The sequence below is a fragment of the Xiphophorus hellerii genome, chromosome 20 (assembly GCF_003331165.1).
Source record: "Xiphophorus hellerii strain 12219 chromosome 20, Xiphophorus_hellerii-4.1, whole genome shotgun sequence".
Lineage (NCBI taxonomy): Eukaryota > Metazoa > Chordata > Actinopteri > Cyprinodontiformes > Poeciliidae > Xiphophorus > Xiphophorus hellerii.
This window is the reverse complement of record NC_045691.1, coordinates 3,899,253-3,921,445: the sequence shown is the minus strand read 5'-3', so window position 1 is coordinate 3,921,445 and position 22,193 is coordinate 3,899,253. Positions and strand designations below refer to the sequence as shown.

The 22,193-nt window shown below is 47.3% G+C and overlaps 1 protein-coding gene across 2 annotated transcripts; it reads left to right on the top strand.

Annotated features, from left to right (window-relative positions):
* Positions 1-84: 84 nt before the first annotated feature.
* LOC116709820 (phosphatidylinositol 4-phosphate 3-kinase C2 domain-containing subunit beta-like) lies at positions 85-22,087 on the top strand. Of its 2 annotated transcripts, none has more exons than XM_032548480.1 (33): positions 85-381; positions 4,276-5,122; positions 6,153-6,253; positions 6,955-7,115; positions 7,302-7,422; positions 8,122-8,233; positions 8,582-8,661; positions 8,737-8,800; positions 8,899-9,045; positions 9,131-9,164; positions 9,235-9,430; positions 9,653-9,775; positions 12,453-12,620; positions 12,854-12,968; positions 13,052-13,194; positions 13,357-13,545; positions 13,637-13,730; positions 13,882-13,976; positions 14,193-14,373; positions 14,584-14,691; positions 15,201-15,293; positions 15,369-15,498; positions 15,653-15,789; positions 15,859-16,028; positions 16,103-16,259; positions 17,061-17,170; positions 18,097-18,292; positions 18,963-19,087; positions 19,164-19,281; positions 19,863-19,938; positions 20,023-20,129; positions 20,857-20,985; positions 21,078-22,087. In XM_032548480.1, exons 2-33 carry the CDS (start codon positions 4,298-4,300, stop codon positions 21,267-21,269), a joined length of 4,797 nt encoding a protein of 1,598 aa, XP_032404371.1. In that variant the 5' UTR covers positions 85-381; positions 4,276-4,297; the 3' UTR covers positions 21,270-22,087. The 2 variants fall into 2 exon arrangements, with proteins under 2 accessions (XP_032404371.1, XP_032404370.1); XM_032548479.1 differs by having other exon boundaries at positions 15,369-15,540.
* The last annotated feature ends 106 nt before the right edge of the window (positions 22,088-22,193 follow it).

Below are 22,193 nucleotides of genomic sequence, written 5' to 3'. Positions count from 1 at the left end.
TATATTAATAAATAACCCTGCAGCTGTACAGCAGGATTGTGCCTAGCTTTTATTGTGAAAGGTAAACCGGAAGCACAGTGTGTATTAGTGCGTATTGACAGCCCAGCTCCGCAGCTGCCTAGCAGCCCTCGCCCCGCGGTCCGCACCTCTTTCTCCGTGTGTCAGAACCGGGCAGAACCCCCCGCAGCGGGCCTTGCTGCTTACCCAGAGACAGGAGCCGGAGCCCGGGCAGCGGCTGGGCTGTTCTCCGGTCTGCATGAGAGGAGAACCGGACGCAGCGGTGACTCCTGACCGTTACTCCGCCTGGATCGATGTGATTCCCGGAGGAAAGTAAAGATGGCAGCCGCTGGTCCCTTCCGGACCCGGTAGTTTCACGGACAGGTAAGACTGTGCACCTGTCGGTATGGTCCCCAGGTTCTGCGACCAACACGGTCGGGTCCTGTTCATTCATCAGAACTCTGATCCACCGGGCCAGACAGACTGGAAGAGTTTAGGATTTCAGCCAAACTCCATTTACAAAAATGACATTTAAAAATGTTCCGGTATCTCTATGAGACCAGACTGCGGTTCGGTCACCATTACGTTCGAGGTTCCGATGGCTCGGCGCCTTTAATAGATTCGGCTCCGAAATGATTAACATCCAAGCCTCGTTTAGGGTCTGAAATTTGTTTTCTTTTAGAGAAGGCTCGTATCTGCGCACCCTCCACTCCCCCTCCGAGGGAAAAACCTACAGAAAAAGCTAAAATCAGCAACATTTGGATTAAGTTCCGGTCCAAACTGTGAGTGGGATTCATATGACGTCACAGAAAATGGGGAATTAGTTTGATCTTCAGGTGTTCTGCTGGTGAAAGAAGCTCAGGTAAAGTGTGTGTTGTCTGGTTAGACGGTCTCAGCTCATATCCCACCTGACCTGCTGCTCTGAGTCTGCGCAGACAAGCCGACTCACCTGGCTGAGCGTGCAGCAGGTGAACATCCGGTTCTCCAGTGAAACCGGTTTGAGGAACCGCTGTGGTTCTCCAGTGGTTCCTCACAGACAGGCTGCGGATCAAGCTGCTGATGTCAGCAGATGAAGCTTTCCCGGAATGCCCTGCGGGTCCGGCTGAACGTCTGTCTTGGTTCTGGACTCCAGAACCTCCAGGTTCTGAGGGTCCTGTTGCTGCTACATGCTATTCTGCAGCTGCTGCGATGACATCATGACAGGAAGTCACAGCAGTCACAGCTGGCTGAGCTTCCTCTGTAAGCCTGCAGAGCCACACAGTTCTTTCCTTCAGAACCAGAACCTTCAGAGCGGAACCAGAAGATCCTCTAGGTCCGACTTTGGCCCGACAGCTGAATGTTCTCTGAGACCAGATCATCTTAGCAGATCAAACAGCAGCAAGATCTGCTGGAGGAAACATCGGCTTGTCCTGCAGATCAGAGCAGATTCCTGAGCAAATTCTGGAACCGATTCCTTCCCGGAACCGATACGTTGTCAAAACTGAATCCTGAGAGGACTGGTCTTTGACTAGAGCATTCCAGGACTTTGAGTCTTTCCTTTTTCAGTCATTCTTTCGTAGATCTGCTGCAGCCCAGATCATCAGCCCTCCACCACCGTGCCTGACAGTTAGTATGAGGTGTTTGTGTTGACCTTTAACCTTTAACGGAGCTCTGGTGTTCAGAGATGACTGACTCGGTTCTGCAGCTTCCACTCTGTCGATCATTGCTGGTCTCTGCCTGGTTCTGATGACGTTTAGTTTCCAGTAACAGGGTGGGGTTTGGCTGTGACTGTGGCCCCGCCCCTCTGATTGGGTCACCCTGTGACCTCGGTCATGTGACTCCGGCCCCAGCTCTTTGTTCCGAACCGTCCTCCCCCTCTGCTTCATTAAAAAGCCTTTTGTCTGATCGGGGGTTCACACACACTGGTAGCTCTCTCTTCTTCTTCTCCTGATCTATCGTCTCTGTTGCTCAGATTAGCATCAGTGGTGTTAAATTTTTTTTTAGAACCAGCTCATTCAGTCAGACAGCCCAACATAACCTCAATAATATTAATTTTATTTATTTTTAACCTGAAAAACAGAAGTAATGAAACCAAAAGCTGTTTAAAACCCCATCATGTCAGATTCACACCAGCTTCTTTTTCTGTTATTCTTTGAGGTCACTTCCTGGTTCTGATTCCCAGCATGTCGTCTCAAAGCTCCTCACTAAACAAACAGGTTTTATTCACTCCCAGACATTAAGCAGCACATCAGTTCAGTTTGTACAGTTTTCCATCTAAGGAAGCCCAGCAAACTGCATCAGCTCACTTTACAGCAATCCTTCATTCTGAGTATGCACATAGCGACAGTAGAGAGGAAGAAACCTCCAGCAGAACCAGAACCAGATTCAGGTCAAGTCTGAAAAGTAGACAGGTGACTGTCTCCCATTCCACTTTTATAACCTTTAGGAGCCAGCAGTCCTCCAATATCAATAGACACGTTGCAGCGTGATGTCACGCACGCTAGATCCCGCCCCCAGCTTCCCAGTGGAAGGTGAACATCATTGGTTTTAGCTGTTAGCCTGTCAATATAACACACTAAATCTTGAATGTATGTGTGATATATAAAGGAAAAATGGACACAGAGCTGTGCTACTATAACAAGGTCAAGAAAAATTTTTTTATAAAAAAAATAGCGAGGGAACGGGAAGTAGCTTAGTTATGCTAGCTTGACTTTGACAAACATAACCTGTAGATGAGATGCTATAGTGATTAGCTAATAGCAGCACTAATCTACCACAGCAATCACTTATTAATGATCACAAGCTAAACATGGAACCTGAAAACATAAAACTGCAACGGACTGAATGTTCTGTTGTTTGAGTGTTTTTGGTGTTGCATCCTGATGCACTAGTGGAGCTGTTGTCAGTCAGTTGCTATGGCAATGAGTCTGTGTGTAGTGCAGCTAACACAGAGAGTGAAGAAAAAGTGTTTTTGACTTGTTTAACGATTTTTCTGTGTTATTTTTCCCTCTGCTGTGGTGCTCTGAGGTAATAATCTCTTCGTCTCGTGACTTCATTTTGTTAGCGGTTCTACTGCGACGCTGCTATGGATGGGAAGGAAAAGAATAAACTTTTAGCGCTCCAGCATTGTGCGCATGCATGAACAAAACAAGCTGTTTGGGTCATTAAAGTGACGATTTGTCAGACTATTTGCAGATTGGTCAGACTGCAGCATTAAACAGACTGTGATTGGTTCAGGTTTATTTACTCAGCTGTTTTTTATTATTCAGAACCAGAACCTGCAGCTTACTGAAGGTAGTCTCCTCTAAGCAGACCCTGAACAGAATGTGAAGCAGAGTCTGACCCCCTAAGAGTCACCTGACCATGAGGTCAGAGGTCAAAAGAACCTCTGGTCTGGTTCCAGCAGAGTCCAGGCCCTGTTTATTGACAGATGTTTGCTAACAGCTTCATAAGCAGCTTCACGAAGACATGAACAGATATGAAAACAGGGATCAAGTCACCTGCTGCATGGTTGTCCTGCAAATGTGTTTGGTGTCAATTCATTCAGATTTTTACATATATTAAACTATGCTTGAGTTTTTTAAGATGGTCACCATGTGAAACATATTTTTGCATAAAAATCACAGATTAAATGAACGTGTTTGTCAAAGCATAGCCTACATATTTTTGAACTATAGAAACCATTTATATTTTCTTGATCTTGCTTCCTTTATCAGGTGGCCATGTTCCAAAATGGCCGCCTCAGTCGTAATGGAGAATGTATGTTTGCACTAATATAAAGAGTTGATATAACTAGTGTTGAGGACAGCAGGCCAACAAGAATCTTATCTCTGCTAATGCTAAACTGTTAAACACATGAGAAAAATGAGCGGAAGCTAACGCTAACCATGAAAATGACATGGTTACAGCCTGAAATTCAAGTGGATGATGGGAAACATGAAAAACATCTGAACTGAGCAGTGAATAAGATTGTTTGACACTTGAAAGATTTTTAGAGCAATACTTTGCTCTAAGCGGAGTTCAGGAATCTGTAGTGAATGTAGTTTTGTTTTTCTGCCACCAGGTGTCACTGCTGAGGAGGACGGCAACTTTCAAAATGAAAATGAGTCAAAAGAATAAAAAAATGTTACTCAACAAATGTGCTAAAATGTAACTTATTTACATAATAACTGAATAAATCTAGTATTTGTAGGTATGAAAAGTTGATGCTAACGTTCAATATTTGAAAGGTTTTTACAGTAATAAGCTGCGTCAGTGATGTTAATAACCCAGATTATCTTCTGACCGTCTCCTCGTCAGATCTGCTCCCACCGCAGCCGCCATGTCTGCGACCCAGACCCAGAAGGAGGGCAGCGAGGCGGGATGGGGCTCTCTGGAGGCTTTGGGTCTCAGCCAGAGGGAGCTGGTTCTGGCCGAGGCGCTGCAGATGGAGTACGACGCTCTTTCCAGACTCAAACAGGACAAGACCGGAACCGGGACCGGGTCTGCCCTCCCAGAACCCGGCGCTCCCAGCCAGACGGGCCTAAAGACTCCAGAGCCTTCCACACCGGGACAGAACCTCCCCACCTCCTCAGAGGACCTGCTGCTGGACCTCTCTGGACCCGACTCCTCCCCCAACCAGCCGGGGGGGTCCCAGTTCCCGCTGCCCCTCCCACCCAGACCAGCGCCCCCTGCTGGGGTCTTCATGAAGGAGACACCCTACATCCTGGACAGTCCTGAGCTCAGAAAGTTCTCAGGTTCTGGTTCTGGTGACTCGGTTGGACCCGGCTTAGGGTTCCTCTCTAAAGGCTCCTCCCTGCCTGACGACGTTCCCCCCGCCGTGCCGCCCAGGCACCCCCTTCCCCTTCCGTCGGGGTCAGAGCTGCCCCTGCTGCCCCCCCGGCCCTCCACCCGGGACGTTAACCTGTTCCACCCTGGGGGCGACCAGCTGAAGGTGACCTCAGCGGAGCTGAACTATGACCTCATCAACGACTCGCTGGCCAGACTCAACGAGGGTCGCCCGGCGCCGCCAGCCCGCTGCGCCAACGGGGATCAATCAGGGAAGCCCGTGTCCCGCAGTAAGACCCTCCCCCCACAGGTGCCTCCCAGGACCTACACACCTGCAGCGAAGAGCAACAAGAACCAGCGCAGGGTTTCCGCTGACCCGGTAAGAACCTGGACGGTACAGAGCTGTGATTGGCTGCAGAATCAACCACATTTCTTGTTTATATGAACCGAACTTCCTGTCTATATTTGGGTCGAAGCTGCAGCTGCTTCAGTGCCTAAACCAGGCCCAGAGTTCTGGTTCTGGTTACGTCATGTTTCTCAGAAAGAACCCTCCCAGTTCATGTTCCCCTCCAGCTGAACACTAAACCTATCAGACTGCCAGCTATGATAAATAAACAGCTAAGTGATGTAACTTCCTGCTGAAGCTCCGCCTCATTTCAACCAATCAGAGGGCAGGATGATCATCACCTGAGGTGTGATGAGACTTTTCTCCAACAGGGGGCAGAACTGAGTTCTGACTGACAGAACCGGGTTGTGGGTTGAGCTCAAGTTTAGTAAATATTCCTACTACAGGGACGCTCTGCTGGATAAACTGGTCTGACTGGAAAATTATTTGAACATATTTGATTTCTGATTGTTTTTCTCACTTGTTTTCTAAAAGAAAAGTAAGAAAATTACCAATGATATAAAATATTTATAAGAAACGAGGAATCCTTTCATTTGAATAATTCCTGCTGTGAGATGGATGATGGAGTATCAGGGCTACAATACCAGAATTTTTGTTTACTTATGAGAATATAGTCATAATATTATAAGAATAACAATGCAATTTTACCAGAAAAAAGCCTTAAAATTATCAGACAAATGTTATTTTCAATCTGATGTTTCCTTCTCAATTCGTGTGATTTTTTTCTTCCAATGCACAATCGTTTCAAAGTGTTATCTTTGAACATCAGTTTACGTTTTACAGATAACTTCACAATAGTTCTTCAGTTTAGTTTTTATTTTTAATGTTAGAGTTGTCATAAAATAACGATTTTATTCTGACAATAAAACACACCTGTGCGTGATGGAGCATTGGTAGAAAACAAATCCAGATTATCCCAAAATTTAATCTGTGCTCTGATTGGCTGCTGGGTGTCTGTGCTCTGATTGGCTGACAGGTATTGTGTGCTCTGATTGGCTGACAGGTGCGTCTGGGCTCCAGGACCAACGGGTTTGGATACGAACTGTTCCAGGTGTCGGAGGAGAGAGACGAGGAAGTGGCAGCGTTCTGTCACATGCTGGATGTGTGAGTGACTCCTCCCCTTCCTGTGTCATTCTCCAGAAATAACACAGGAAGCAGCTCAGACCAGGGTGTCCAAAGTTAGCATGAACTATTTTAATTAATCAAATAAAGTTATCAGATAAAAATAGAATAGAAACGGATCATAGATCCAAAACTACAAATGGTTTCTGCAGGTTTTCCGTGTTAAATGACACACATCCAGTTTAATTATCAACTAGAAGAAAACTGAAACTTTTGTCTTTTCTCACCATTAAAACAGGACCTAGGTCAGTCTTCATTTGAAGCACTTCTTGTATTCAGCCAAGTTTTAATACAACAATTAAAAGCAGGTTTGACTGCAGAAAGGTGGACTTGGACTAGGCCTGAAATGATTAAATAGAGTAATTGATTATTGAAATAATCTTTAACTAATTTAGTAATTGATTAATTGTTAACTAGAGCAGTGGTCCTTTTTGTCACCGCTGACCGGTCAAGGCTTGGCAAGAGAATCCGGTTAAAGGATTTTCAAAATAAAAGATCCTCCAGACTCGGATAATACATAAAGCGGAAATATTTAATTATTTCTTGTGCGGTCCGGTACCAATTGGTCCACGGACCGGTACCGGGGGTCGGGGACGACTGAACTAGAGGATACATACTCAAAAGGTCTGTGTGTGTTGTGTATGTGTCTCTGTGTGTGTGTGTGTGTGTGTGTGTGTGTGCAGGCTACGCTCAGCGTACCCCAGCAGCAACCGCTCTAGGAACGCCGGCTTCGTGTGGTCGCCATCGGTCGGCCATGATGAGCTGCACCAGGCTCTGGGCGTGGCCGTCAAGGTGACGGTGGCTTGCGAGGCGTTCAGGGAACCTCTGACCTTCACCTGCGACGGTAAGAAGCCCGGGTAGTACCGACTGGACGGGTTCTGAAGTGAAGGAGGCGGTTCTGTAGGAGAATGGCTGAGCAGCTATATAAGAGTTTCCATGGATACGCTGGGCATTTGCATGATGATTTGCTTCGTGATCCGGTTCTGTCTGGTTCTGTCGGAGCCTAACCGGACCGGCCTGTGTGTCTCAGGCTCGTCCACGGTGGACCTGCTGATCTACCAGACGCTGTGCTACACCCAGGACCAACTGGACCATCTGGACGTGGACGACTACCTGCTGAAGGTCTGCGGACACGAGGAGTTCCTCAGCAAGTAAGAACTGGACCGGTACCGCTGGTTCTGGAGGTCCAGCAGCTGGTTTTGGTGCTCAAAGGAGGATCTGGTTCTGTGGTTTGTGGTAAAGCTACGTGGATCTTCTGTCAGCCTACAAATCTGGAACTGAAACTGTCAGAGAACCAGAACCGCTCTGGGCTCAGACGATCAGAACCACAGATGGATAACATGACTTCGTCGGGTTAAAGGTCATGAAACCAGCTGGTCCTTAATGGAGATGGACCTGCTGGTTCTGATCCGGCTGCTCCCAAAAGGGGTTCCTGTTCTGGATCTCTGGTTCCGGTCGCCTCAGAGCAGGAAGCAGCTGTAGAGGTCTTCTCTCTCACAAACACACACACACGCACACGCGCGCGCGCGCACATATAGTTGTCTGCCGTTGAATGTGTGGAAGTGTGTGTGTGAGAGATAAGAGCAGCTGAACTTCCTGCTCTGAAACAGTAACTCATGGAGAACCGTTTATTGATCCGGGCCGGTTTCTCTGAGGATCCGGGCCAGAATCCAGGAAAGATTTTTTGTGCATCCGGGTAAATTTTCCTGTAAATTTGGATTTTGAGGAGACCATGACAACAGAGGAAATAGGAGGAAAAACCCAAATATTGCAAACTCTGAATAAAACTGATCCTATCCCTTTCTCTGTCTGCACCTGTCCCTCTGTCCGTCCCTCTGCCCGTCCTTCAGTTCTCAGACTCTGGCCGGTCTGGAGTTTGTCCAACAGTGTCTGAAGTTTGACTGGGACATTCGGCTGTTTCTCACCAAGAGATCTGCTGTCAACACCAAGCTGGCTCGCACGGTACACACACACACACATACACACCCCTGCACACACACACCCCCACGCACACACAGGCTTTGTTCTAAGAGAAAATGAAACAATCAGCTGAGAGGCTGCAGGAACCCTCTGTGGTTCTGAACAAACGCTGGTTCTGGGAAACAAACCAGGTCACACATTCTGCTTCTGTCATTTAAAAATGACCCGGTTTCAGAGCAGAACATCGCCCCCTGCAGGTGAGCTGCAGGTACTGAACCGACCAACCCTGTAACGCTGTCCTAACCAATCAGATCTCAGATCCACTGAAACCAGGAAGTGAACCGTTGACTGTTTGAGCCAATCAGAGACAGAGACTTATTTTCCTTCCAGAAGGAAGACGATGACACGCCATCCTCCATGAACCACTGCATCCTGCTGCAGGAGCGTCCCATTAAACAGACGGTCACCAGGTGAGGGGCGTGGCCTGGCCACAGAGCTCTGATTGGTCCATCTCCTTTAACGAGCGTGTCCATGTGTTTGATCAGGGAGGCTCTGACTCTGCTGCTGGACACCTTTCACAACGAGGCTGAGTCCTTCCTGCTGTCAGAGGTGACCTGTATACACACACACATCTAAAGATCAAAATAACCATGAGTTACACACACACACACACACTCACACCCTCTTATTTGTGTCGCTCTCTGAAGGTGGAGCTACTCCTGCACGTGGAGCGCCTCGTCCAATCAGTGAAGGCGCTCTGCAATTCACTGGCTGCCGTGGAAACACCGGATGTGACAGCGGCCCTTAACCAGCTCCCAGCATGCCCCTGTCGCCTACAGCCCAAGGTTCTGAAGGTGAGCGGTTCTGAGGTTCTGAAGGTGAGCGGTTCTGAGGTTCTGTAGCAGATACTCAGAAGTTTAACGTCTTCCTGTTTCCCAGGATGCATCAGTGCTGTCCCTGCGGGAAAACAGAGGTACGAACAAAACCAGTGATCTGGTTAGTTCCTGCAGCAGAACCTCTTCAGCTCTCCTCTCCTCCTGCAGAGTCTGTGGTGGAGAAGCTGACGGCGGCCATCTTGGACCTGGTGGAGCTGTACTGCAGCACGTTTAACGCCAACTTCCACACGGCGGCGCAGAGCCGGAGCTGCACGGCGCCAGTCCAGGAGGCTGGGCTCGTCACCAACGTGCTGTCCTTCAACGTGTACGCTGCCCATCGCGTCCCCATCACCTGGGCAACCAGGTACGTCGGCTCGCTGGATTGCATCAGGTTTCCTGAAGCTCGGTCGGTTCTGCAACTGTTGGATCGGTTCTGTTAAACCATAGAAAGATGAAATGTTCTCTGACCGGATCAGAGATGATTCTGAGCATTAAACATTTTTTGAAAATATACATTTGGTACACCTGGCCTGTTCCTCATGATCTCATCATGACATCACGTGTGTTCTGCTCTCTCATTGGTCAGCTACGAGGGTTTCTTCCTGTCCTGCTCTCTGACTCATGGAGGGGCGGAGCTCTGCGCGCCGCAGCACACCAGCAAACAGGCCGTCAGTAAATACCTGTTCCACCTGGTGGTGTGGGACCAGAGGTACGCACCTGAGCCGTGACATCACAGCCTCACCTGGTCCAGGTTCTGTTGGCTGGTTTAAATCTGATTGGTTCACATATCCCAGTTAGTTGAATCTTCGCACGTCATGGTTTCTTGAGGTGTGCCACAGGGCCGTGTGCTTGGCCACTTCATGCTGCGCTGCTGCCAGTCTCGGCCAGCATTCTCTTGGAAAAGAGATTTTTTATTTCAACTAGAGTTTCCTGGTGAAACAAAGGCCTGATTATTGAAGTAACCAAACAAAGAACATCACAGAGCAGTAATTAAGCTAAAACTCTACAAAAATGTAAACATTTGCTTCTTTGTCTGTAATTATGTTCTACCCAAAACTCCTCAAGTTGCATTTTTAGCTTCATCTGGTTCAGATTCTGTCAAAGAAAATTGTATTAAGTATCTTTTGCTGTCCAATTAAATTCAAATTCAAAAATACTTTATTAATGCCAAAGGGAAATTAAATGTTGTTGTAGCTCATCAAGATTCTTCAAAGAGCCATTGAAGATTAATTAGATCTATTAATCCAAAACTGTATTTTTAGCTGGAGATGCATCAGCTACAAATGATCAAGCGTCCGTCTAAGGAATCCTATTTTAGGCAGTAAAATGTTTATTTTCTTATTTAAAAATTGGACTTTAATTGTTTGTTTGCATTTTGTATGCATTTCTAAAAAATTTTAAAGAGAAAATTAGCAGAATGTGTTAATTTTTTGTCCAATTAATCGTCGGAATAATCAATTTCTTTTCTTTTTTTTTTACCCCTCCAGGGGGTCTTTTGTGGGCTCTAGTGTCCCTTATATGATAGTGGGCTGACAGGAAACAGGGAAGGAGAGGGGGGAAGACATGCGGCAAATGTCGTTGGGTCCGGGAGTCGAACCGCGACGGCCGCATCGAGGACTCAAGGCCTCCAAATACGGGTCGCGCTAACCACTACGCCACCACGGCACGCCCGGAATAATCAATTTCTAAAATAATCTAATATACATCGTATTCCAAATTATTATGCAAATTCGATTTAAGTGTCATAAAGATAAAATTTTTTGTTGTGCTATTAAATTCATAGATGGTATTGTGTGTCGGGGCTCTTTGAATCACTATAATTAATTTCAGAGAGCTGGTTGATTAGTTTGTCTGGTGAGTTTTCAATTAAAGGAAATCTACTTAAGAAGGATGTTCCACATTATTAAGCAGGCCACAGGTTTCAAGCAATATGGAAAAGAGAAAGGATCTCTGCTGACGAAAATCATCAGATAGTGTAGTGACGTGTGAGAAGGTATGAAAACATTAGATATTTAAGGAAAACTGAAGCGTTATTGTACTGTGAAGAGATTTGTGGCTGATTCAGAACAAAGATGGGTTTGTACAGATAAAGGCAGAATGAGGAAGGTTTCTGTTAGACAAATTCATGGGATTAAGAGAGCAGCTGTTAAAATGCCCTTACAAAGCAGCAAACAGTTATTTGAAGCTGCTAGAGCCTCTGGAACCTCAAGGTGGAGGATCCTCCAGAGGCTTGGGGTGCAGGAACCTACTATTGGGCCCCTAACCAGAGCTCACAAGCAGAACCGGTCCCAGTGGGCCCAGCCGTACATGAAGATTAATTTTCAAACAGACTTGTTTACTGATGACTGCTGTGCAACCCTGGATGGTCCAGATGGACGCAGTAGTGGATTGGTGGTGGATGGCCACCACGTCCCGACATGGCTGTGACATCAGCAAGGAGCTGGTGGAGTCATGCTGTGGGCTGAATTCATGGGGAGAGAGAGAGAGCTGGTCGGCCCCTTCAGAGTCCATGAAGGTGTGAAAATGACCTCAGCAAAGTATATGGACTTTCTGACTGATCACTTTCTTTAATGGTTCAAAAAGAAGAGCCGAAACTTCAGTAGCAAAATCATCTTCATGCATGACAATGAATGCTGCAAGGAATACCACTGTGTCATTGGCTGCTATGGGCATAAAAGGGGAGAAACTCATGGTGTGGTCACCATCCTCTGACCTCTGACCTCAACCCTATTGAGAACCTTTGGAGTTTCCTCAAACAGAAGATCTGAGGGTGGAACGCAGTTCATATCAAACCAGCAGCTCTGGGAAGGTTTTCTGACATCCTGCAAAGAAATTCAAGCAGAAACTTTCCACAAACTCACAAGTTCAATGGATGCAAGAATTGTGCTGTGATATCAAAGAAGGTCCAATGTTAACATGTAACTTGGTCTGTTAAGATGTTTTTGTTTGAAATAGCTTTTGATTTTAGTACATGTGACCACTTAATGTTGTACATTCAAAGAATGACCGTTTGCAGTTCTTTATAATCCATAAAATGTTTAGAAAATCTGCTGTGCATAATAATTTGGAACAGTGCATTTTGAGTTTTTTATTTTTGAAAAAAATACTGTTCTGATGGGGAGCTTTGTTCAGTAAAATCTGATTTATACTGTAATAGTTCATGACTTGAAAATTATACTGACCATCATTTGCATTGACCATTTGGGAAAATCTGAGAAAATATCACTTGCATAATAATTTGGAACAAGGTGTAGATTCATATGCCTCCAGTTGGTAAAATCATCAGACATCAAAATGTCTGCCGTTATGCTGATGATACTCAGATATATTTATCCATTAATCCTTCATTTTAACCTCTGACCTCTCCCTAACCCCTCACCCCTCAGGGTGTGTTTCCCAGTGGAGATTACCCAGCTGCCCCGGGAGTCCCAGCTCACGGTGACGCTGTACGCCAGCCCTCTACCGCCCCCTGGAGGAGCCGAGGAGAAGGGCAAGCAGCGGCGCAGCACGGAGCCTCTGGGCTGGGTCACCATGCCGCTCTTCAACTTCAGACAGTGAGTCACATGACTCCCAGGAAGCTCTTCTGATTGGTCAGCTTGGCTCACATGCAATGTTAGTTCCCTGCTTGGTTCTGTTGGGCTCGTCACCATGGAGACGGCCATTTAGACTGAAGGGACATGGATTCACGGTTCAGCTTCCTGTCACGGGTCACTCAGTAAATCTACCTGCTGATGGCAGGTGGAAGTGTGTGTGCTGATGAGTGTGTGTTTAATGTGTGTGTGTGCAGTGTGCTGACGTGCGGCAGGAAGTTGTTGGGTCTGTGGCCATCAACCCCAGGGAGGAGCGGAAACGCCAGAACCAGTTCTCCCAACTTCAGCCAGCCAGACAGCGTCATCCTGCAGGTGAGAACCACACCTGGACAGTTGAAGACCTTCCTCCTGATGATGTAGCCAGACGGCGTGACGCCTCACCTGTGTGTCCCCAGGTGGACTTCCCCACCTCCTCCTTTGAGGTGATCTTCAGCACGCCGCCCCCTGCTGACTTCTGTCCTCAGTACGAGTTCAGCAGGCTGGACACGATCAGCCAGATCCAGCTGCAGGACGTCTTGCAGAAGAAGGCCTTCCACTGGTCAGACACACACTGACACGCACACGCCGACACACACGCCGACACACACCGACACACACACAGATACTGATGCAGTGAGTGTCAGTGTGTGTGTGTGGTATTATAATCTTTTTCCTGTATTATTGACATGTTTTCATGTTATTCCCTGATTCCTGTCTGCAGGCTGACGGCGGACGACAAGCGGCTGCTGTGGGAGAAGAAGGCCTTCTGCCAGTCGGAAAGCGCGGCGCTGCCTCTGGTTCTGGCCAGCGCCCCCTGCTGGCAGTGGGCGTGTCTGCCGGAAATCTATGCCCTGCTGCGGCAGTGGGCATGTCTGGGTTACCTGGACGCTCTGGGGCTGCTGCACGCATCGTACGCTCTCACCTAAACGGAGGAGACGCAGTCTGTCGCCCAGGTGAGCTCACCTGACTAACAGTTTCCTGTGTTTTTTTTTTTTCTCCAGGTTTCCGGATCAGGAGCTGAGGAGGACGGCGGTCCAGTGGATGGACTCCATATCAGACCCGGAGCTGCTGGACTTTCTACCTCAGCTGGTTCAGGTAGCGCCTCTCACCTGTCCTGTGTCCTAACAAACTGAGCATGCTCGATCTGGAGTTCTGTGTTTGGGAAAAGTCAGGAATATGAAACCAGAACCTGTTAGCAGCCTGTACCAGCCGGTCCTCTTCTCCGCCGGCTCTGTTTGTGTTTCAGGCTCTGAAGTACGAGTGCTACCTGGACAGCTCTCTGGTCCGCTTCCTCCTACGGAGAGCCATCGGGGACATTCGCATTGCTCACTACCTGTTCTGGTGAGCTGCAGCTTCTCTCAAACCTGGTTCAGAACCGAGCCCAGTAGCCCACACTAGCTTTCTGCTTGATGCCCTCTGGGTGCAGAAACATAGTCATAGTGACACCTCCCCCCTCATAGACAGTCTCTGGTCAGAGAGATCGATCAACTGCTGATTGGTCAGTTATTGATCCTCCAGAAGCTAGCCGCTGTGATTTCGTCTCTGTGTCCACATCAGGCTGCTGAAGGACAACCTGCAGGACAGCCAGTTCAGCGCTCGCTATCAGCACCTGCTGGCCGCCCTGCTGTGCTGCGTGGGCCGAGCTCTGAGAGACGAGTTTGACCGGCAGTGCTGGCTCGTCTCCATCCTCACCCAGGTGGCCCAGAAGGTCCGGGACGCCACGCCCTCCAGCCGACAGGTGAGGAAGACTCTACGTTTGTTACGTCGTCACAGAAAAGAGAATCCTGGTGTGAAATATAACTGATGGTTTTAGATCAGTTTATTGTAACTGTAGCCAGGAGATGATGTAGTTATTGTTTGGTCAGTGTTTTAAAGTATCTGATTAGCTGCAGGAACAAACTGTCCAGTAGGGGGCAGCAGATGCTGAACTGGTTCTGTTTCTGTTCAGAGTGTCCTGAGAGAGAGTCTGGATGAGATGAAGCAGTTCTTCTTGGTAAACAGCTGCTGCAGGTTACCTCTGAACCCAGCGCTGTTCGTCTCAGGAATCAACATCCAGGTAACTGCAGACTGACACACACCTGCAGACTGACACACCTCCAGACATCCTCAAACTGTCCCAACAAAGCTGGGACCAGGACGTCGTCTGAAATGTCCCAGTTTCCTGAAGCATTAAAACTGCTTTCCTCCTGATGGTTTGGTACTCGGTTCGAATAGTGCAACATTTGTTTCATTTCCAGCTGCTGTAGTTCTTTTTCTCACTGCACAACGCAGGGCATTCTGGGTAAATGAAACCAAAGCTAACATGCTAGCCTAGCACTAGGAGCAGAAATGGCTCCTGGCCTTTAGCCAAAGACTAAAGAGAAATCCTCCAACTAGTAAAATCTGACGCCTCCATTTTGTTTCCATCTGGTGAAGAAGGAAGTTGCTCTCAGTGTCTTCAGAGGTTTTTGTGTCGTTTCCTTCAGTGGTTCTTGGTGCAGCGCCCCCACAGGCCAGGAGGGGAACAGGTTGCTGAAAGGGTTTGGTTGGTTTGATCTGTGAATCTTTCTTCTCTCTCCGTTTCAGTCTTGTTCCTTCTTCAACTCCAACGCCGTTCCTCTGAAACTGTCCTTCCAGAACCTGGACCCCCGCGGAGACAACATCAATGTCATCTTCAAGGTATTGCCTGCCTGCTTCCACAGGTAAGCCCACACCTGGGCGCCTGTGAGGACTGACGTCTCCCTCTGTGTGCAGTCAGGAGACGACCTGCGACAGGACATGCTGACCCTGCAGATGATCCGCATCATGAACAAGATCTGGATCCAGGAGGGGCTGGACATGAGGATGGTCATCTTCAAATGCTTCTCCACAGGCAGAGGACGAGGTGAGGCAACAGGCGAACACCTGGTCAGCAGGTGGAAAACAGGTGAAGTAGCCAGTGTAAAGTCAGAGAGGATAATTAGTCCAGGAGGACAGTTGAAACCTGTTTGAGTTACGTGTCTCCAGGTGTGACAGAATGGTGTGTTACGTGTCTCCAGGTATGGTGGAGATGATTCCTCACTCGGACACCTTGAGGAAGATCCAGGTGGAACATGGAGTCACGGGATCCTTCAAGGACCGGACGCTGGCCGACTGGCTGCAGAAACACAACCCGACTGACGAGCAGTACGACAAGGTAACACTTCCTGCTCACTTAAAGGCTTTTACTCTGAACAGGAAGTTGAACTAACACCCTTTCTGTCAGGCAGTGGAGAACTTCATCTACTCGTGCGCCGGCTGTTGCGTGGCGACCTACATCCTGGGAATCTGTGACCGCCACAACGACAACATCATGCTGAAGACGAGCGGCCACATGTTCCACATCGACTTCGGGAAGTTCCTGGGACACGCCCAGATGTTCGGCAACATCAAGCGGTGAGAGGCCGGCGGTGTCACCTTTCAGGAGAACATCTGATTACCGATGCTCATCGTCATGGCTGCCTCTGCAGGGACCGCGCCCCCTTCGTCTTCACCTCCGACATGGCGTACGTCATCAACGGGGGAGACAAACCTTCCAGCCGCTTCCACGAGTTTGTTGACCTGTGCTGCGAGGCGTACAACCTGATCCGCAAACACACACACCTGTTCCTCAACCTGCTGGGCCTGGTGAGAACACACACACCTCCGATCAGACGGTACCAATCGGTTCTGGCGTCACCCACTAGCGACCCAAACAGTGAACCCTGTGGCACTCCGTGGGTAATCAGTGTCTGTTGAAGGTTTATCACCGAAGAATCTGGAGACAGTCGTGGTGTCCAAATGTTTTGGCATGGGGGCCAAAATGTCAGGTTGAAGCTTCTTCAGGGGCCACTAGATTTTTGTATTTTTCTTTTTAATTATAATCACAAAAATCTACATTTTATTTTTGTTTTTACTCAACACTCAATGTTTTGATGAAGTAAATGATCCCTGAGTTTTTGTTGACAAGAGATGCATAAATCATGGATGTTGAGCTAAAAAAGTCTTGCAGAAAAAAAATCTGATTGATCATTGATCAAGATATATATATTTTTGTCTGTGTGTCTCACTCCTGCTTTATTTTGCTAAGTTTGTTAAATGGGCGTTCCTGAGTCTGCATTGCATCCTGAACACTGGATGCTTCTGGGTGAAAGCTTCGCCTTGCACTTTACCCCATTTCAAGATTTTAGTAGTTCCTGTTTTGAACAGCTTGCCATCAGTGAAAATTTCACCCTATCATTGTTTTTAGATGTATCAAACTGACTGAACTGACAAATTCAAATATAGGCTATTCTTAAATTCTGACCAATCGTCCTGAGGGCCGTAAATGGCCCCCTGGCCGCGGTTTGGTCACCCCTGCTGTAATGCGTAGATTTTTGAGAGCTGTGGGTGGAGTAGGCCTCCAGTTTTCTGCTGATCCAGAAGCTTTAGCAGCGTTTCTGCTTCCAGATGCTCTCCTGTGGGATTCCTGAACTGTCAGATCTGGACGATCTGAAATACGTCTACGACGCTCTGAGGCCTCACGAGTCGGAGGCTGATGCCACCACCTACTTCACCAGGTACGCCTCCAGCTGAGCACACCGCTGCAGCTAACAGGAAGGGGCAGGCGGACCCATACCATATTTGGAAACTATTTGGGACTATTTCACTCCTGAAATGAAGAGGGCGCGATTATCCATGGTCTCTCGTTTTTATTTTCTTTTGAAATCTGATATTTCTTAGCATGTTTTTGAATTTCTCTCTTATTTACTACAGCACAGCTCACAGTTCTTAACACATTCTGTAGCTTTCTGCTTCTAAATCTGTCTCTTATTTGTAACCTTTGGGTTCTGCTACTGCCTCTAGTGGCATGGGGGTGGTAACACAACTAACATGAATACATCACTAAATCAGAATCTTTATTAATTCCAGCATTATTGGCACCATGGAATATAAATTCTTTAATAAAACATCTTATTTTCTTCATTTTCTTAAGGGTGTAGAGTAAATTAAATGACATAAACAAAACCTTAAAGTGATCCAGTTCCTCTTGACGGCCAACTTATTGACATTGTGACACATTTTAAATACATCGGGTTCATTCCTGGACAGTCTGCTCAACTTTACTGAAAACATTGACTATATTTTTAAGAAATGGTCACAGAGACTCTTAGAAAAACATTAAATGCTTTAGTAGAGTTTATTATTTTACTATAAGTAGCAGTTTGGTTACAATATCTGATAACAGCCATCATATTCTGACTTTCTATGATTATTATGGAAATATAATATCAGATGTTTTTTATTTTTTGGTCAGCTTCTTTGTTCTTTTCTCTTTGTTTTGCGTTTGTTTCCCCCCTTGTGTAACTTACAGTTTTGGCATAGCATAGTGTTAAAATGCAACAGCGCCTCCTACGGTCACAGCTATGGCGTAACACCTGGTTGGTCTGACAAACAGGTTTGGATCTCTGTGACCTCTGACCCTCAGCTGTGTCTCCTCCTCCAGGCTGATCGAGTCCAGTCTGGGCAGCGTCGCCACCAAGCTGAACTTCTTCATCCATAACCTGGCCCAGATGAAGTTCGCCTCGTCAGAGGACCGACCCGCGCTGTCCTTCGCTCCCCGGATCCACACGGTGAGGAGCGACGGTGTCATCAAGAACCTCTACATCTGCAGACACATCCGCTCTGCCAACAAGGGCTATGTGAGTACCGAGCCGCTGGGACGGGACACTGCGGGTCTGACCGCCAGGCACCGGTCTCACTCTAACTTAGTTTTGTCGTGACTTTGTGTCTAATTCAGTTAGTTTTGATTAGTTTTTAGATTGTGTATGTTAGTATTTATTAGTTCTTATTAGTTAAATATTGTTTAATTTTTATTAGTTATAGTTATGCCTGTCATGATAATAAATGTTACTGGATGATATAAATTGCCCCAGAAGTTATTGTGATAAATAATACTGTTGTTGTTTTGAGAACATTTTCCAGTAATATGATAGTAATGGCATAATAATTAAAGAACACATTATCAAAGATCAATAAACTTTAATCCATTGAACATTTAACACTGGAAGATATTTTAAATATCCAAAATAAATAAATAAAACAGCAAATAAAATGAATCATGATGTTTGATGCGGCGCTGCCTGTTTGGTGCGGCGCTGCCTGTTTGGTGCGGCGCTGCATGTTTGGTGTGGCGCTGCCTGTTTTTGCGGCGCTGCATGTTTGGTGCGGCGCTGCCTGTTTGATGCGGCGCTGCCTGTTTGATGCGGCGCTGCCTGTTTGATGCGGCGCTGCCTGTTTTTGCGGCGCTGCATGTCCGGTGCGGCGCTGCATGTTTGATGCAGTGCTGCCTGTCTCTCTCTGGGCCTCCAGGCGTTTGTGGTGAAGGTGGAGCGTGACGCTCAGCAGGAGGTGCAGCTGGTTCAGAGGACCTTCGAGGAGTTCCAGGAACTTCACAGCAAACTGCGGCTCGTCTTCCCCTCCTCCAAGCTGCCCAGGTACCCTCTGGGCCCCGTCAGGCCCCGCTAACCCAGCTGGGCTAAAGGTTCTAACTGTCATCTTGGCCCCACCCAGTTTCCCCAGCCGCTTTGTGATTGGCCGTTCCCGAAGTGAGGCGACGGCGGACCGGAGGAAAGACGAGCTGAACGGCTACGTGTGGCACCTGATCCACGCGGCGCTGGAGGTGGCTCAGGTGGGTCGGGTCTGCAGTCCAGGCTGTTTTAGTAATGCTTCACATAAATTTATATTTCAGCAAAATCTTTCATATGTGGATCATAACTAACTCTGAATCAAAAAATTCATCTTAAGAATTAGTGGGAGCTAAAGATGTTAACCATTACAGTTGACGACTGATAATGGTTAACCGAGTGGTTTCTGCTTTTGCTACATATTATTACTTCAAAGTTGTATGAATATTATGACCAAAGTCAAAAACATATGTGACAGAAAGTTCATCCAAGTCATGAAAATGGGTTACATTTTATAGCAACAGTTGGTTTAAAAGGCTCAGAAAGCGGCAGCCATCTTTAAAAATGGCCTTCATCCTGAAATTGAAGTGACGTTTCTGCTCTCATTCACACCTGAAGGATTTTTACAGAAACATGCTGCAGTGTGAAGAATGTGACTCCATGTCAGAGTGGGTGTGAGCGTCCTATCAGGCCGCAGCAGATGTTCTGTTTATCTGTGGAGGTTCTGCAGGGTTCTGGTGGACCTGTCAGCCAGATCTCTGCTGTCACACATCATGTGTGTGTGTGTGTGTGTGTGTGTTTTCAGTGTGATCTGGTCTACACGTTCTTCCACCCTCTGTCCAGAGACGAACGAACCGCAGGAGGCAGCAGCAAACCTGCAGGTACGTTCCCTTTCAGCTCCAGGATTGGACAGATCCATGTGGTCACCATGGTAACAGACACTTCCTGTTGCGTGTGCGTTGCAGAGGTGTTGTGGTCTCCAGCTGCAGGAACGGAGCTCGGAGAGGTCAAGCTGTCCATTTCCTACAAGAACGATAAGCTGTTCATCATGGTGATCCACATCAGAGGCCTGGTCAGTACCACACCCAGGTCCTGATTCCAGGTTCTGTTGGGTCCTGATGAAGACTTTCAGTGTCAAGTCATGCGTAGTTGGGCCTATAGAAATCATATTAACTGATATTTTTTTGATTTTTTTCAAGATGGCCACCATGTTTGTCATGGGAAAATCGTTTTTTTAGTCAATTTTTGGACTAAGATCTCCAATTAGATGAATGTGTCTGGTGTCAAATCTCAATAGGAATCATTTACGTTTTCTGGATCCTTTAACTGATTGATATTTTCAAAATAATGGAACATTTATGTAAGATTGGCTTAAGTTATTGCCAGCTAACCAAAGAATTAGGTTCACTCACCACTAATTCGTTCCTAACTTCACCAACGCTAAACAACTAAAAACAAAAACTGTACAGTTAAAACTAAATAAAATTAGCACAAACCAGTACTGAACTGCTAAACACATAAAACATTAGCACAAGTTAATGGTATACAGCTAAACATAAGAAATCAGCACAAGCTGGACACAAAAAACAGTACAACCTAACACTAAAGCACTAAACGTAAAAAAATTCTTGCAAGTTGACGCCAAACAGCACAAGATGAAAGAATTAGTGCAAGCTAACGCTAAACATAGAAATAAAATTGGTAGAGGTGTTCCTGGCTCCTGATTGGCTGCAGACGGACCTGCTGTCAGGCCTGAAACCTGGACTGATCCGGCCTGGTTCTGGTGTGTCTCCGTGCAGCAGCCCCTCCAGGACGGCACCGACCCGGACCCGTACGTGAAGCTCTACCTGCTGCCCGACCCCCAGAAGACGGGCAAGAGGAAGACCAAGGCAGCGCGGCGCACCTGTAACCCCACCTACAACGAGATGGTGAGGCACGCTTCCTGTCCCACCCAGGGACCATCAGGAACCAGTAGCATCAACCTGGCTGTGTGTGTGTGTGTGTGTGTGTGCGTCCGCAGCTGGTGTACGATCGGATCCCGCGGGGGGACCTGGACCAGAGGGTGATCCACCTGAGGGTTCTGAGCGACGGATCCTTCTGGGAGAACACGCTGCTGGGGGAGACCTTCATCTCCCTGACCAGGCTGGTCCCGGGTCAGCACTGGGTCGACTGGCACCGCCTGGATCGAACGGGCTCAGACTCCACCCACTGACGGACGGGAAGCAAAGGGATGTCCTTTCAAAATAAAAGCTGCTGTAGATTTGAGGACTGTGGCAGTTTTCTATCAAGAACATTTGAGATGATTTTATGTCAGTTTGAAGCTGGACTACAATGATGGATCTGCTGCTGCTGAGTGGTTCTGGTTCCGCTCAGAACCATAGAATAACGAACTGGACTTTTAACAAAGAACCTGCAGGAACTGGGAGCATTTTCCAGGAAACAAGCTGGTGAATGACTGAATCGGTTCAGTGTCGAAGGGTTCGGACCCTCTGAGGTCAGCAGAAGTTCTGCTGGTTCCGGACCGTTTTATGGCCTTCTGGGACGGTTTCTCTGTTTTAGCGCTGTAGACCAGATGAATGTGGCAGCTGCAGGACTGGGACGTCCAGCTGGCAGGCAGAGTGTGATTGGGCGTTTCTCAGCTATAAGCTCTGATTGGCTGAAGCTGCCTGTGACCCCGCCCCCTGGACAAACAAGCTCTGCTCTGCTTGCAGCTGTGGGTTTCCCAGCTCAAAGCAAACAGGTAGCAGGTTGCTGCTGTTACCATGACAACTGAAGCTATCAGTGTAACCATGTGACCCTCCATAAACATGAGACATACTTTTAGAATGAATTGTACCCATGGTTTTATAAAGCAGAGCCTGGTAAAGGTGAGGGCAATGAGGCTCCGCCCACCTAATATTCCAGTGAGCAGCTTCCGCTTGATCAGACTGAACCTTGAACATAAAAATGTGAGAAGTTTCTTTACCTGGATTTTTTTTATTATTATTATTATTTGCACTAAAAACAATAAACTTGAAGTGAAAAAGTGAATCTTTGTGGGGGGGTTTTTCTCCTGATTTATCTGGAAATGTATTCAGTCATAAATGTTGAATCACAGATCAGAGTCCGGTCCCGTTTGTAGTAACGTTTACCCGAA